This window comes from Alternaria triticimaculans (genome assembly GCF_023758025.1).
Source record: "Alternaria triticimaculans strain BMP 0046 chromosome Unknown scaffold_3, whole genome shotgun sequence".
NCBI classification, from domain to species: Eukaryota; Fungi; Ascomycota; class Dothideomycetes; order Pleosporales; family Pleosporaceae; genus Alternaria; species Alternaria triticimaculans.
The window spans coordinates 1,401,323-1,414,964 of NW_026055960.1; the positions used below are offsets into that span (position 1 = coordinate 1,401,323).

The 13,642-nt window shown below is 53.0% G+C and overlaps 7 protein-coding genes across 7 annotated transcripts; 4 read left to right on the forward strand and 3 right to left on the reverse strand.

Annotated features, from left to right (window-relative positions):
- Positions 1-528: 528 nt before the first annotated feature.
- J4E78_003157 (uncharacterized protein) lies at positions 529-1,400 on the forward strand (the record flags this gene model as incomplete). The annotated part of the gene is made up of 3 exons (XM_049363798.1): positions 529-565; positions 617-1,068; positions 1,134-1,400. The coding sequence occupies 3 exons, from the start codon at positions 529-531 to the stop codon at positions 1,398-1,400; spliced, it is 756 nt and encodes a 251-aa protein (XP_049224463.1).
- Positions 1,401-1,498: 98 nt separating this feature from the next.
- J4E78_003158 (uncharacterized protein) lies at positions 1,499-4,750 on the reverse strand (the record flags this gene model as incomplete). Its single annotated transcript, XM_049363799.1, has 1 exon — positions 1,499-4,750. One exon carries the CDS (start codon positions 4,748-4,750, stop codon positions 1,499-1,501), a length of 3,252 nt encoding a protein of 1,083 aa, XP_049224464.1.
- Positions 4,751-5,094: 344 nt separating this feature from the next.
- J4E78_003159 (uncharacterized protein) lies at positions 5,095-5,479 on the reverse strand (the record flags this gene model as incomplete). Its single annotated transcript, XM_049363800.1, has 2 exons — positions 5,095-5,412; positions 5,459-5,479. 2 exons carry the CDS (start codon positions 5,477-5,479, stop codon positions 5,095-5,097), a joined length of 339 nt encoding a protein of 112 aa, XP_049224465.1.
- A 1,007-nt stretch (positions 5,480-6,486) lies between these two features.
- Positions 6,487-8,003, forward strand: J4E78_003160 (uncharacterized protein; the record flags this gene model as incomplete). The annotated part of the gene is made up of 3 exons (XM_049363801.1): positions 6,487-6,671; positions 6,728-7,784; positions 7,860-8,003. The coding sequence occupies 3 exons, from the start codon at positions 6,487-6,489 to the stop codon at positions 8,001-8,003; spliced, it is 1,386 nt and encodes a 461-aa protein (XP_049224466.1).
- A 252-nt stretch (positions 8,004-8,255) lies between these two features.
- J4E78_003161 (uncharacterized protein) lies at positions 8,256-9,459 on the reverse strand (the record flags this gene model as incomplete). Its single annotated transcript, XM_049363802.1, has 3 exons — positions 8,256-9,044; positions 9,108-9,237; positions 9,287-9,459. 3 exons carry the CDS (start codon positions 9,457-9,459, stop codon positions 8,256-8,258), a joined length of 1,092 nt encoding a protein of 363 aa, XP_049224467.1.
- Positions 9,460-10,189: 730 nt separating this feature from the next.
- On the forward strand, positions 10,190-10,978 carry J4E78_003162 (uncharacterized protein; the record flags this gene model as incomplete). The annotated part of the gene is made up of 1 exon (XM_049363803.1): positions 10,190-10,978. The coding sequence occupies one exon, from the start codon at positions 10,190-10,192 to the stop codon at positions 10,976-10,978; it is 789 nt and encodes a 262-aa protein (XP_049224468.1).
- A 642-nt stretch (positions 10,979-11,620) lies between these two features.
- On the forward strand, positions 11,621-12,982 carry J4E78_003163 (uncharacterized protein; the record flags this gene model as incomplete). Its single annotated transcript, XM_049363804.1, has 4 exons — positions 11,621-11,627; positions 11,682-11,752; positions 11,803-12,786; positions 12,848-12,982. 4 exons carry the CDS (start codon positions 11,621-11,623, stop codon positions 12,980-12,982), a joined length of 1,197 nt encoding a protein of 398 aa, XP_049224469.1.
- Between the last annotated feature and the right edge of the window lie 660 nt (positions 12,983-13,642).

Below are 13,642 nucleotides of genomic sequence, written 5' to 3' on the forward strand. Positions count from 1 at the left end.
TGGATGAGACGATCTTGGAAGGCGCGTTGATTCCGCGGCCACCATTATCAGCGTTTGCAGACAACAGAGCTTCCCCACTTTCCAGCGTATAGCCTACATGACCAATGCGCGTATCTGCAGCGACAACCGGATATTTCAGGAAAGGCGATCCGGAGAGACGCCGCAGACGCAGATATTCAAAGCAGCGAAACGTCGGCGGAGACGGTCTCCAATTGGCCCAAACCTCGGTGGTCCTCCAACACGACGTCAACTCCATGCGGGGCACCACGCTTACCCCTCACTGCTGTGCTCGACTCCGAAGAACGACTAGGCGACCGACGATGATTGGAGATGCGATACCGGTGGCAGACATCAGGGTCCATGAGATGGCAGGCAGGAACGCTTTGCTCTGTTGTAATCAAAACATCAACATCGTCGCTGGCTATTGAGACTCAACATCGACCCTAGCAATTCAAACATATTTTCGAGGAGATACAGTTGACCGACCTACATTTACACCGTGAGGTGCAACATATCAAACCTCTCATCATGGGCAGACTAGATGGCAAAGTTGCCATCGTGACCGGTAAAGCGCATCCTCATCATTCCTCTCACATCTCACTAACAACCCCATCAGGCGGCGGCTCAGGCTTCGGCGCCGGAATCTCAAAAGGCATGGCCTCCGAAGGCGCCAAAGTCCTCGTCTGCGACATCAACCAGTCAGGCGGCGAAGCGACGGCAGCCACAAACCCTTCCTCTCTCGCCTTCCACAAGATGGACGTGACCAAAACGTCGGACTGGAAAGCCACCGTCTCGGCTTGCATCGAGAAGTTTGGGCGCTGCGATATACTCGTCAATAACGCTGGTTGGTCATATACCAGTAAACCTACGACGACGGTCACGGAGGACGAGTTTGAGAAGGTCTTCGACGTCAATGTCAAAGGTGTTTATCTGGGCTGCAATGCGTGGGTCGATCAAGCTATCGAGCGCAAAGAAGGAGGCGTGATCATCAACATTGCGAGTGTTGGGGCGACCAGACCAAGACCAGGTCTCGTATGGTATAACGCGAGTAAAGGCGCGATTTGGAATGTAAGTCTTCCCATAACCCTGGCTCAATCTTACATCAAATTTCCCATGACTTACACACCCTCCAGGCGACAAAAGGCCTCGCGGCAGAGTACGGGCCCCATCAGATCCGAGTCGTGTCCATTTGCCCCCTTGTTACAGGAACAGGTCTCTTCTCTGCCTTCACCGGAATGGAAGATACACCGGAGAACAGGACAAAGTTCACGTCCAATGTGCCTATGGGCAGAATCGGTGAAGTGGATGACGTGGTGAATGCGTGTATCTTCATGGCAAGCAAAGAGGCTGGCTTCATTACAGGAGTTAATCTGGAAGTGGATGGTGGACGCTGTATCTAGACTAGCTTTGTTGGAGAGATGAGAACTCAAAATGAGCTTCTAGATGGATCATCCCTAGGAACAGCTCCAAAACGCTGTCGTATCTCATGAGTCTGAGCCTAGCCGTCCATATACACATCCTCATCCCCACCGTCCTCTTCATCTTCATCATCATCATCGTCGTCGTCATCGCTATCCCCCTCATCATCATCTTCTTCCTCCATTTCATCTCCGTAATCCTGCTCAACTCCGTCTTCGTCTTCGTCGTTCTCGTCCTCCTCATAGTCCCACGCCTCATCCGTCTCAAGCAACTCCTCAATCTCCCTCCTCCTCCTAGCCTCATCACTATTCTCGTCAACTCCATCAACCAGCGCGTTCTGCACAAAAGCACCCTTTCTGTCCTCCTTACTCAAAGCGATCTCTCTGTCAACCTCCACAGCCCAACCTTCCCAGACGGCACCCCTCTGAGTCGCCGTCATCCTTCCCCTACTAGCCCTCCACCTCTTTGTCAATTCTCGCTCTCTCGCCGCTGGAGATTCCACGATCATTATCTCATAGGCTTGCTTCACCTTCTCATAGGCAGCGCGATGCGGTACTGAAGGTCTTCCATTTGGTGCTGCATAGCTCTCCAGTACCTGATAGTGACCCTTTCGCACTCTATCTTGCGCGTTGGCCCACACGCCCAAGGGTAGAAAGACTGCGCGATTGAGGGTGATCTTCCCGCTCTTAGGGTGTGTGTATCCAAGGAGGAAGGCGTCGGTCTCGGCTACTCCGTTGTCACCTAGCTTCAGTCCGCCGGGACCGATGGTGTTTGCGGGTACGACGATCTTAGGCAGATAGATTTGGATGGGAATACCGCGGTGGGATGTGGTAAAGGGAGAGGTGGCTAGCAGACTTGGTGCGAATGATGAGAGAGGGGATGGTGGTCGAAGATGAAGTGGAGATGGAGCAGTGCGCTGCATAGTCGCCTGAGGTGGAGCCAGTAGAGAATTTGGAGGGGGCAGTTGGCGCTGCTGAACAGATCCACCCTGACCAACTGGTCTGCTAAGACTTGGCAGGTCTGGTGCCCGTGGTAAGGGTGGTCCAGCATCTGAAAGTTGCTGACCATAGCTAGCGGCATGACCCTGTGTCTCTTGAGCAGCTGCGAGGCGCTGTGCAAAAGCCGGTGGTGGTGCATGATCAGAGCGTCCTAGTGGTGTTGGCCAAGATGATGTGTGAGCCTGCTGAGACAGGTTTGGTTGGTGATTAGCAGACTGGAACCAGGCAGGGGGAAGACCCGCCGGCGGAGGCAACGAAGGAGGAGCCCCGTATCCAGATGGAGAATGACGGTGGTGTTCAAATCCAGGTGGTAGCGGCGGTCGAGCATTAGGACCGAAGCCGCCTTGGAAGCCCCTAGGCAGTTGGTGTTGAGAAGGTAACTGCGGTCCAGACACAGTAATATTTGGAGCTTGAGACGCCGCAGAAACATGTGGTTGAGGATAAGAGTGAGGATTTTGCACACTAGGCCCTCCAGCTCGGGCATTCTGCTGGGACATCACTCGACTCACAGCCAGACTCACCTGCTGCTTAAGCATCCCTATCATTTGGTTTGCGGGATTTGGAGTGATATTCCGCATGAGCGCCGCAACATTTGGTAGTGTCTGTTCCGCAGCAGATGCAACTTCTGTAGTAGGTAGAGCGGCATGGCTTGATCGGTGTCGCAGGTGGGGGAACAATGTCGTGTCAGGAATGAACGTGTTCAGAGGTTGAGTGGAGGTCATCGCAGGTGGTGGGCGCGGTAGCGGTGGTAGGTTCGGGCGAGGAAGCGTTGCAGGCGGTGGTAGGGATGGACAGGGAAGCGTCTTGAGCGATGGGAGGTTCGGACGAGGAAGCGATGTAGGCGATGGCAATAAGGGTGTAGGCAGCAGACGCATTCTGGCCCTTGGGGCACTCATGCCGTCGTCTGAATCTTCATCGGTACTCCCATCGCCGTGATTGTTGTTGTTCAACCTACCGCCATCAAAGTTGCCTGAAGAACGTGGGATCGATGGGAAACTACTACGCGCGAACATCGCTTGCAAACCCGCTTTGTCTCTTGCACCTCGGAACAGCGTACTCTTCATCTTGCCCACAAGCGGTGTAGGAACGATGTTGATCCTTTGGAGTTCCTCATCTTTGGTCTGCTGGATCTTGCGCAATATACCGTCAGTCACATCCGGGCGATGAGCGTGAATAGTCGTGGTAGGGATAAGAGGGACACCCGATGGACTTCGGGGAGGAGCACTGCGCGCAGCAAACTGAGCCTCGTCCGCCAATTTGTTGCTGATGGAAATTTCCAATTGCTTTGCCCTATGTCGCTCCTTGAGCGACTTGAAAGCCTGCGCAAGTTTTGCGTCCTTCTCGTAGTTCTTGAGGCCGCCTGTGTCCACGAGCTTTGGCGTCTCCTGCAGGCTCATTGTCTGATCTCTGTGGTAGTCTCGCATGTTCTGGGCGGTGACTCCTGCTTCTACTAGTAAGAAGAACGCGCGTTGTCGCGATTTGAAACAAGCTTCGTAATACTTGGCTCGCTTGTACTGGTCTCGGGGGACGTTGATGAGAGGTGGCAGAGGCTCGTCTAGCTTTGGGGGCTGGATGCCGAAGTGTACTTCGCGGTACTTCAGACGTTCGCTTTCTTCTGTCTTGCGTTCGAGTGCCGCTAGGTCGGGCTTTTGTCGCATCTGGGTGGTTGTGTCACCGCCTTGTCCGTCCTTCCCGCTGTCTTGGGCGACACCTCTTGCTTGATTAATTTCCTTTTTGGCTTCCTGAGTGACAAGAAATGGATGATATTCAAAGTCCCACAAGCTTGGAATCTCGCCATGTAGAGCCGCCTTCAGAGCCTTTCCGTCTCCTTCGTAAAAGTCGATCCACCTGTAAAGGAATTCGATGAAGTTGGGCACCACTGTGCTGTCGACCTGCACGATATCGACCAGAATGCGCAACATGTCCTCCTCGTGCAAGAGATCGGGATCTATACAACGAGCATGCAGAGTCATCGGAGGCGCGTTGCTGGCCGGTCTCTGCGCGGTAGGGGTGTTCGGCGGGTCCAAGTCAAGGCGAGGCCTCTTTGCTGATTGCGATGCCGTGAGGGACTGGCGAGCCGCTGTCTGACTGACTTCCCACTGCACACACCACGTCCACAGCTCCTTGCCCGTCTCCAATGCCTTGCGCTCCGTGAAGTCCTGGAGAAGCGCGAAGAAAATATCATGGTTCGTGTCCATTCGGTAGGCGATGGCGTGAGCCTTGTACTGCTCATAAGGTACTAGAGTGGGTAGCGGCTCGACGTTGCCAACAACATCTTGTAACTCGAGATAGCGCTCGTCGAAGAGGTCCATGACCTTGCCATGGGACGCCATGGTTGCGCAGGCGGCTGCGTTGTTGTTCAAGACGAAACCGAAGCGTTGTGGTGTTGCTGGTTGAGAGGTGAGAGGGGAGCTAGGCAAACGCGCGGTGTTGCCATGCGGACGCAAACGAACAATATCAGAGGGAAACGTGGGGAGTAGCTTGAAATTCGAGGACCAGGATCACGGGATGACGCAACGAAAGAGATGGTGCACAAGCAGCCTACCCTACTACTCGGAAAATCTATGCTGGTCGTATTGCAAGCCCGAATATTTGTACAGTCGCCAGAGGGGTATCGTCGCAATCGTGCCATAGCGCCGCCTTCACTTGCTCCTAGTATACACGCGCGACCACACGCTCATTTGCTGCTCTCCCTAATCTTCTGCATAATGGCGCTCGCCCGGTCCTCGGCCTCTTCCCGTACTCTCCGCCAATCTGTCGTGTAGACCTTCTTCACGCCCTCCTCGAGGCTTCGGTTCCAGCGGTCCTTGGCCATCTCGGCTAGCCCGACGGGTGCTTCCCGGCTTGTGGGCTCTGGTTCTGGCTTCTTGGGCTCGTAGAATTCGGTGAGGACTTGGCGTTGCTGTCGCAGGAGCGCGGCTTGTGTTATGCGGTTTTGTGTGTGTAGGGAGATGCTGAGATAGAGGACGCCTGTGGTGAGTGTGACGCCTCCGAGCTGCACAGGTTAGCTAGTGTCATTGGAAGCCATCGGCAGCACTTACGAAGCCCGTGATGAAGCCCATGGCTACGCTGGAGTGTGTCGAGGAGTGCGCGAGGATGACGTGCACGGGTGCTTTTGCTGGATGCGTCGGGGGCCAATGGCTGGGCAGACAGATGTGCTGCGTCCGCTTGCTATCCCTCTATCGACGTGAGGGGCTGTCCAGGGCGAATATACGAGAATGTCCAGGTGGTGGAAAGTTGACTCGGGTGTGAGGTCAGCGGAATCGCGCGATGGCCTGCCAGGATTATTCCGTCCCAAAGCGGCAACATGTCCACGATCCGTTGAACGCAGCTAGCGCCGCTTCCTCCTCTACCGGCGTATCCCCTCACACTCCAGCCTCTCCCTGCAACTATGCTTTTTCTCTCACAAGCCCTTGATTTCGTCGTTTATCATGCCCATATCATGTTCCGTCGTCGCGCAATCTCAATGGATACCATCGGTTTTTCGTCCGGTGTGCTTACGCATATGTCCTCGCGACTCCTCACGCCACTATGCACCTTCAAGCGTGTGCATGGCCAGGTAGCAACTGCACTTCCCAGGATTCATATGCACATGTCGTTCGCGGGGTTCTCAGTGGTACGTAGGGAACTGCCGTACCTACACACCATCACAGAGTGGTTGCACACAAGCTTGGCACATCTACTTAAGAGCGTCCGATGCCTACACTGCAGCTGCCCACTGCACATCCTCGGTTTGATCAACACAATCGCGACAATTGAAAATGGCGTTGAACGAACTTTTTCGAGTGCCTTCTGCAACCAACATGCTTTTTCTGCTTGCAGCATACTGGGTTATGTGGATCGTCTATTGTCGTACACTACACCCACTTGCACGTGTACCGGGCCCGTTATGGCCTGCCGTCTCGCGAACGTGGCTCAGGTACACAAGCTCCAATAAATCGTGCGGTACGAGAAATGCTAATTGCTGAGTAGTAAGAGCCCCCTCAATCCGCATTCTCATTGCCACAACGAACTTGCAATCACTGCTTTCAGTCCCAAGCTCGGGAAGTAGCTTGTTCAACAGCCAACCATGCTGACACAGAACTTACCAACAGTGTACCGCATGTTTCTCGGTGATCTTGAGGTTGTCCAACGCGAGCTACACGAGCAGTATGGTCCTCTTATACGCATTGCTCCAAACGAAGTTAGCTCCAGCGATTCAGACGCGATATCACTCATCTACACTACCCAGAAACCTTTAACCAAGACGGACTGGTAAGTCACGCTTACAGGTACCATACGCACGCTGTGTATGACTGCTAAATTGGCAGGTATGTTTCTTTCCGCCCACGAGGTATAAGCGAGCACGCAGACCTCTTCACCGAGACAGACGAAGAGAAGCACACCAGGTATCGTCGGATTGTTCAGCCTGCCTATCAAATGGTCAGCATTCTGAAGCATCAAGATGCGATCGATGATTGCACAAACTTGTTGAAAGTGCGACTGGACAAATTTGCCAAAACAAACGAAGAGGTAGATCTGGGGCTTTGGCTCGAACTATTTGCTCATGATGTAATTGGGCACATCCTTTTCGGCCACTCCTTTGGTTTCTTGGAGAAAGGTACACATGTGGATTCCTTTATTGAATCTGTACACAACGCTGCCCCGCTTCTTGCTTTCAGTACTGCGGCACCGGCCTACATGCGCAGCATCATCATGCTGGCCGCCATGTGTGTTCCTAGTAATTTGAAGCAGTTCAAAGGCGTACAAGCTACCGTGGTGGAAGCTAAACGCCAGACACAACTTCGACTACAACGCTCGGCAGAAGCGGACGATCAGAGTCAAGACATCCTTGCTCAGCTCCTGCGTAAAGTGGGACAGAAAGATAGTGAAGCTTGGTTCACACACAAAGAAGTCACACTGGAGTCTTGGGCTGGTATTATGGCTGGCGCTGATTCTGTCGCCGTCAACTTGAGGGCAGTTTTATACTACCTTATAAGGACGCCCGATGCCATGTCTAAAGCGACCCAGGAACTACAGACCCAGCAACACCTCCTCAGCGCACCTGTCAGCTTCGCGGAATCAACGAAGCACCTACCGTATATTAGTGCGTGCATTAAAGAAGCCTCTCGCCTTTTTCCAAGTACCGGATTCAACATGAGTCGTATAGCTCCTGCACAGGGTATTACCCTGTCTGGCGTCTACATCCCGGCTGGATACCACGTCGGTATCAATCCGCAGATAATACAATACGACAAGAAGCTCTTCGGCGAAGACGCTTTGGAGTTTCGACCAGAGCGCTGGCTAGAGAGCGAGGCCAGAAAAATTGAGATGGAAAGGGGGATGCTGCTGTTCGGTGCAGGAAAGAGAACATGTATCGGGAAGAACGTAAGTTTTCTACGAGAGATACATTGTACTAAGATCGTCTCTTCTGTTGGTATACTGATCACACATCTTCCTTAGGTTGCCTTGGCGGAAGTTCACAAACTCGTTCCAGAGCTCCTCCGCTGTTTCGACATGCGTATGGCTCATGATCGACCCTGGAAGACGTTCAATGCTGGGTTTGTGAGGCAAAGTGATGTCGTAGTCAGGCTTGCTGTACGCTAGAGATGGAATGTATCTTTCCCTCCAGCTTTTGAAGTAGGGTGACTTCTCGGAGTATTTGTTTTCTTCGCTCTCTCATTCATCACATAGTCAGTCGTCGATTATGCGGCCTAGCCTACAGACTCATTTGGTATGCGGCGCAAGAGTTGAAAGGCCAGAGTGTCCAATTGACCGCATATCTATATAGCTTTCATTTCCAGGAATCCTCCATGTTGTCGAGCACATTGTCTGCGCTTTATTGTTCCACGTGGTACTCTATGATCCGCCTATGATATCTGCTGTATGGGTCGGCTTTCCTCCAGCCCCCGTCTTGTCCGCACCACTATCGCGGTACTCATCCAGCGACGGCGTGTCGGCATAGCACATCTTCATAAAGCTCTCAGGGTAGCGTCCACCGCTAACCTCTGCCTCTTCGCACGCCTTGCGAATCTTCTGTTCCTCCTCCTTGCTTAGCTCAACCTTCACACTCCCGACGTTCTCCTCCAGGCGCTCAGGCTTGGTAGTACCCGGGATTGGGAAGATGTCGTCACCCTGTGCCATCAACCACGCCAGTGTCAACTGACCAGGCGTAACACCCTTCGCCTTTGCAATCTCGGTGATGCGGTCCACGAGCTTCAGGTTTTTGGGGAAGTTCTCGGCACTGAATCGGGGCGCATAGCTACGGAAGTCGCCTTCCTCAAAGTCGTCGGGGCTCTTGATGGCGCCGGTCAGCATCCCGCGGCTTAGCGGAGAGTAGGCGACAACTGCCACTCCAAGCTCGCGACATGTCTTGAGTAGATCGACTTGCTTGCTCTCGATCTCCAGCGCGAAGGGGGAGTATTCGACCTGTACGGCCGAGATGGGGTGGACCTTGTGCGCTCTTCGTAGAGTCTCGGAGCTGACTTCTGACAGACCGAGATACTTCACTTTCTTGAGATTGACGAGGTCGGCCATGGCTTGCACGGTGAGCTCAATTGGCGTCTTCTGGTCGACGCGGTGACAGTAGTAAAGGTCTACCTGCTCGATTCCGAGACGCTGAAGAGACTTCTCGATGGCCACTTTGACCTAAAAGTGGGATTACGAAGTCAGCGTATGTCTCAGCCGCAGTCTTTATGTAGGTTGACTGACGTGTTCTGGAGAAGTGTCGATTGTACCCATCGAGTCCTTGAAAGCAAACTTGGTAGCAAGAAAGATATCCTTGCGCTTTTCGGGGTTGGCCTTGAACCACTGCCCTATCAAGTCTTCGTTGTCGCCGTAACTAGAATAGCTGTTAGCCGTTGTCAGACCCATTGACCCGATAACCATACACATCAGAAGAGTCCCAGAAGCGTTCGCCTAGCTTATGGGCCAAGTCAAGCATTGCCAGACGTTCAGAGTCTGGCTTCGGCTTGCCATAGAATGAGGACAGGCCCATGAGGCCGAAGCCCAGGCGGTTGACTTGAGGGCCATCGCGACCGAGAGGTGCAGTGGGCAGAGACATTGTGGTATCGAGTAATGAAGCTTGGTTGAGATAGAAGACAGGTTGTTGTGCAATTCGACAAAGATGGACTTGATTTTAAGTGTGAAGTAGGCACTGGAACGGACGAAGTAGAATAAGCTTAATTATCGGGTACCTGATTGCAATGACGCTGGTATCCCACCCGCATTGACCTCACTTGCCACTAACTTCTTAACCCCGCTATGCATGAGATCATACCTATGCATCTGCCACGAGTACTGTAGCTTCACATCCCATTGAGACGTAGTACCTCAACGGAGATTGAAACCTAAGGGCCGACTCTGTGAGCAATTTGTTTGTTCGTCCGAAGAATTGAGCATCGTGAAATTCCCCGCTCTGGAGTCGGCGGAGCAAGACGGAGATAAGCTACCAGAGCTCCGGTCACATGGCTGAAGCCTGAAGGAGGTACCAGTTGGTCCGGAGTGAAGCATCAGGCATCCAGGCCGTATTTGACGCGTTGCACGTTGTGTCGCTTGGCATGGAGGTCTCTCACACGTCGCGGCAGGCGACAAGGTTCCCAAGGTTCCTGCCAAGCTCCCCGATGACCAAGTTAGCGTCCGTCAAACCTCACCACATCACCTCCCCCCACCAATGCATGCCCCGGTACCTTCTTTGTAATGCGGTCGCCATGCTTACGCGACGCCGACGTTCAACCTCAGACAATCTGCTCGCGCACTTACACCTACGGATAATCTAGTAAAGGCAGCACAGCATGACCGCCGAAGTACGCGACCTCAAGCCGCTCAACATCAGACCCGTCCAGCATCAAGTCCACGACCCGCTCAAGACAGACCCTTTCGCCTTCGATCACCACGATGACACCATCCATGTCCTCCTATGCGCCTCAGGTTCTGTTGCGACCATCAAGATACCGAACATGATCAACGCGCTTGCGAAACACGCGAACGTACGAATACGGCTTGTCTTCACGGCTGCGGCAACCAACTTCTTGCAAGGCCAGAGCGGGGAGCAGCCTTCGATAGAGGAGATAGAGGCGTTGCCGAACGTGGATGGAGTATACTTTGACGAGGACGAGTGGAGAGAGCCATGGATCCGAGGCAATAAGATCCTCCACATTGAGCTACGGCGATGGGCAGACATCATGGTCATTGCACCCTTGAGTGCCGATCTACTCGCCAAGATCACACAGGGTTGGTCAGACAACCTCCTGCTGTCCGTCGCGCGCGCATGGGATACCACAGGTCTGATCGATCCAGTGAGGAGTATACCAGGCGTGCAATGGCCGCAAGAAGATGGCGGCATACAGAAGAAGAGGATAGTGGTCGCTCCGAGCATGAATACCGCTATGTGGTTCCAGCCCATCACCAAGAAACAGTTGCATGTGCTGGAAGAAGAGTGGGGAGTAAAGAATGGAGGCTGGTATGAGGTACTGCAACCTATGGAGAAAGAGCTAGCGTGTGGAGACATTGGTGGCGGCGCGATGAAAGATTGGAGGGAGATTGTGGTAGCGGTTGAGCAGCGGCTAGGCCTGCTGCCGTGATAGCTTCTCACATGCACTCTTCTTGTACGGTTAGAGTCCCTACTGCTTAGAAAAATACTAATATCTATGTCAGGGATTCAAGCCACATCGTGCTACGCCATCGCATACATACCCGAGCACAGAACGGCGCAGCAAGAGAGAGGGCATACTGCTTCACGTGAGTAAAAAGATGGCATACACAAAAGAGCAAAAAGACAGAACTTAGATAGGTGCCCCTCTCACGCACCGTATGCTGACAGCCTCCTTAATTTCTTAAACCAGACCACGGTCTGTGCTGTCTCGCTTCTGTCTTTGTCGATGCTCGAATCGGCGACCTTGACCTAGCGAGCTGAGCAGGCGATATGCCCAACGGCGCCAGGCCGGACTCGAGTCTTGATGAATAACTCTTGAAAGTCAACGTCTTTATACCAGAGGCTACCAGTTATACTATATCAGAGGTGAGGAAATCCATGTTGCAATGTTGACAGTGACGGTGATGGGCGTTGAGCGTTTGTTGTGGTGGTCGGTGTTGCGAAAACTGAGACCTTCGTTCACCTGGTGACAAGAACCAAACGAGACTGAAACTAGAGCAATGAGAGCGCGATGTCGTCATTTACGCGCCTTCACTTTATGGAGTGTAGCAAAGTTCTCGATCACAATAACATGAACTGTCAGCCTGACGATTACCGCCAGCAGAACAACATGGCGCCCAGCAAGTCCACAGCAAACGCAGATGTCCCAGCCTCCCCGAGCGCTACCTATTCTAGTTCTGTTCTTGCAACCTTGAAGTCGTCGGTAAGTAATCGCTTCTCTCACCTTGGTGTTTGCTTTTGACATGTGGGCAGATACAGAACACGAAAGCGAAGCTCAACGCTCTCCGGCCAACCAAACAACCGAAGGTTACCAAACCAGGAACGAGGAGCAAGACGGTCGACGAGCGAGAGCGTCTCCAACGAACAGCAAAACGACTTTCCGTCATCGATGAGCCCGCTACTGGCCTTAATGTCTCCTCCACCAGCGACGAACTGCGGAGCGACCCCGCAGCGTCATCAATCCTATCCACCGGCTCCGATCCCCATCCTTCGCTCACAGCGCGCGACTTCGAAGTCGGCGGTACGCTTGGTCGTGGGAAATTTGGGCGCGTATACCTCGCCCGTCATCTCGCGACAGATTACGTGTGCGCTCTCAAGATCATATCAAAAGCGCAGGCTACAACACAAGAAGAGGAGAAGTTGATACGCCGCGAGCTAGAGATCCATCAAAACCTCGCGCATAAGAACATCTTGAAGTTACTGTCATGGTTTCACGACGACGAATCGATATACCTTGTGCTCGAATTTGCTCCGGGTGGCAGTCTTTACTCGAAGATGAACAAGCAGCCCAAGGGTAGGTTCACAGAGCACCAAACAGCCGTCTATATCGCTCAACTCACGTCCGCACTGCGCTACATGCATAGCAAAAACATCATGCACCGCGACATCAAGCCCGAAAACATACTACTTGGTTTCCACGGCGAGATCAAGCTTGCTGACTTTGGATACTCCGTACACTCAGAGTCAGGGTTCCGATCAACGGTGTGCGGCACACTAGATTACCTAAGCCCAGAGGTTGCGGTCATGACGCTCAAGCCCGGAATGAGCGGAGGGTGGTACACGAAGGCGATCGACCAGTGGAGTCTGGGCGTCTTGATGTACGAGCTTCTTGTGGGTAAGCCGCCATTCGAGATGAAAGACATGAAGAGCACACAAAAGAAGATTGCGAACTTCAAGGGTAAAGGCATCAAGTTCCCAGGACATGTCAGCGAGCGCGCGGAGGAGCTGATTCGCGAGGTAAGTGACACCCTCTCGCCTTATGTGTGCTCACAACAAAGCCGTACTGACTTCGCAAAAGTTGCTCAATTTGGATGCTGAGAAGCGGATGAGTCTTGACGACGTTATGACACACCCTTGGATCGTCGACCACGTCGCAAAGTCGGTTCAGTCAGGCATCCGATCATTTGATCAGCTGCTTCAGCTTGGTGCCTGAGGGCCTGATGAGGCGGTGGAATATCGTCACAGATGGGGGCCGAATTGTATGTCTAGTGTCCTCACCCTGCCAAACAGCGATCTCGTATTTGACGGGCCGAATATGGCGGCTGCCTGATACTTCAGCTTCTGACCTGTCCTGCACCTCGGGAGGCAGCCATATCAAGCCATGTACTACGCACTGTCTCAAGATTTGCGCAGGCCGGTAGGGGATCGGGACTAGTGTTGGCGGGTTCGGGTGAGCATCAGATGGCACTTACCCATGAATGGTATCCCGTTGAGCTTGTAGTCTACCTCAAGATGATGCAACGAGCATCCCGTACAATAAGCCTTCCGCTAGGCAGATCCGATTCGTCATGTTTCTAAATGCGGTAAATTTTGAGAGGTGGTGGTTGAACTGCGTGCACGACATGAGATGTACCTGTCAAACGTGGAGGTCTTGGCACGACCTCAGGGGCATGTTGACGTTACAGAACGTAACATGAACAGCAACATTCATCCATTACGCTCAACATCTGAATATTGCACATTTCCACAAACTCTGGCTGTTCTCACAGCTTGCCATCTTTTGTCAAGAATATGTCTGGTGGACCCTGACCGGTGGCCGTAATAGCTCTGGTCGCTCGCCTAGCCATGCAAGCGCCATGCTGCATTGGATACT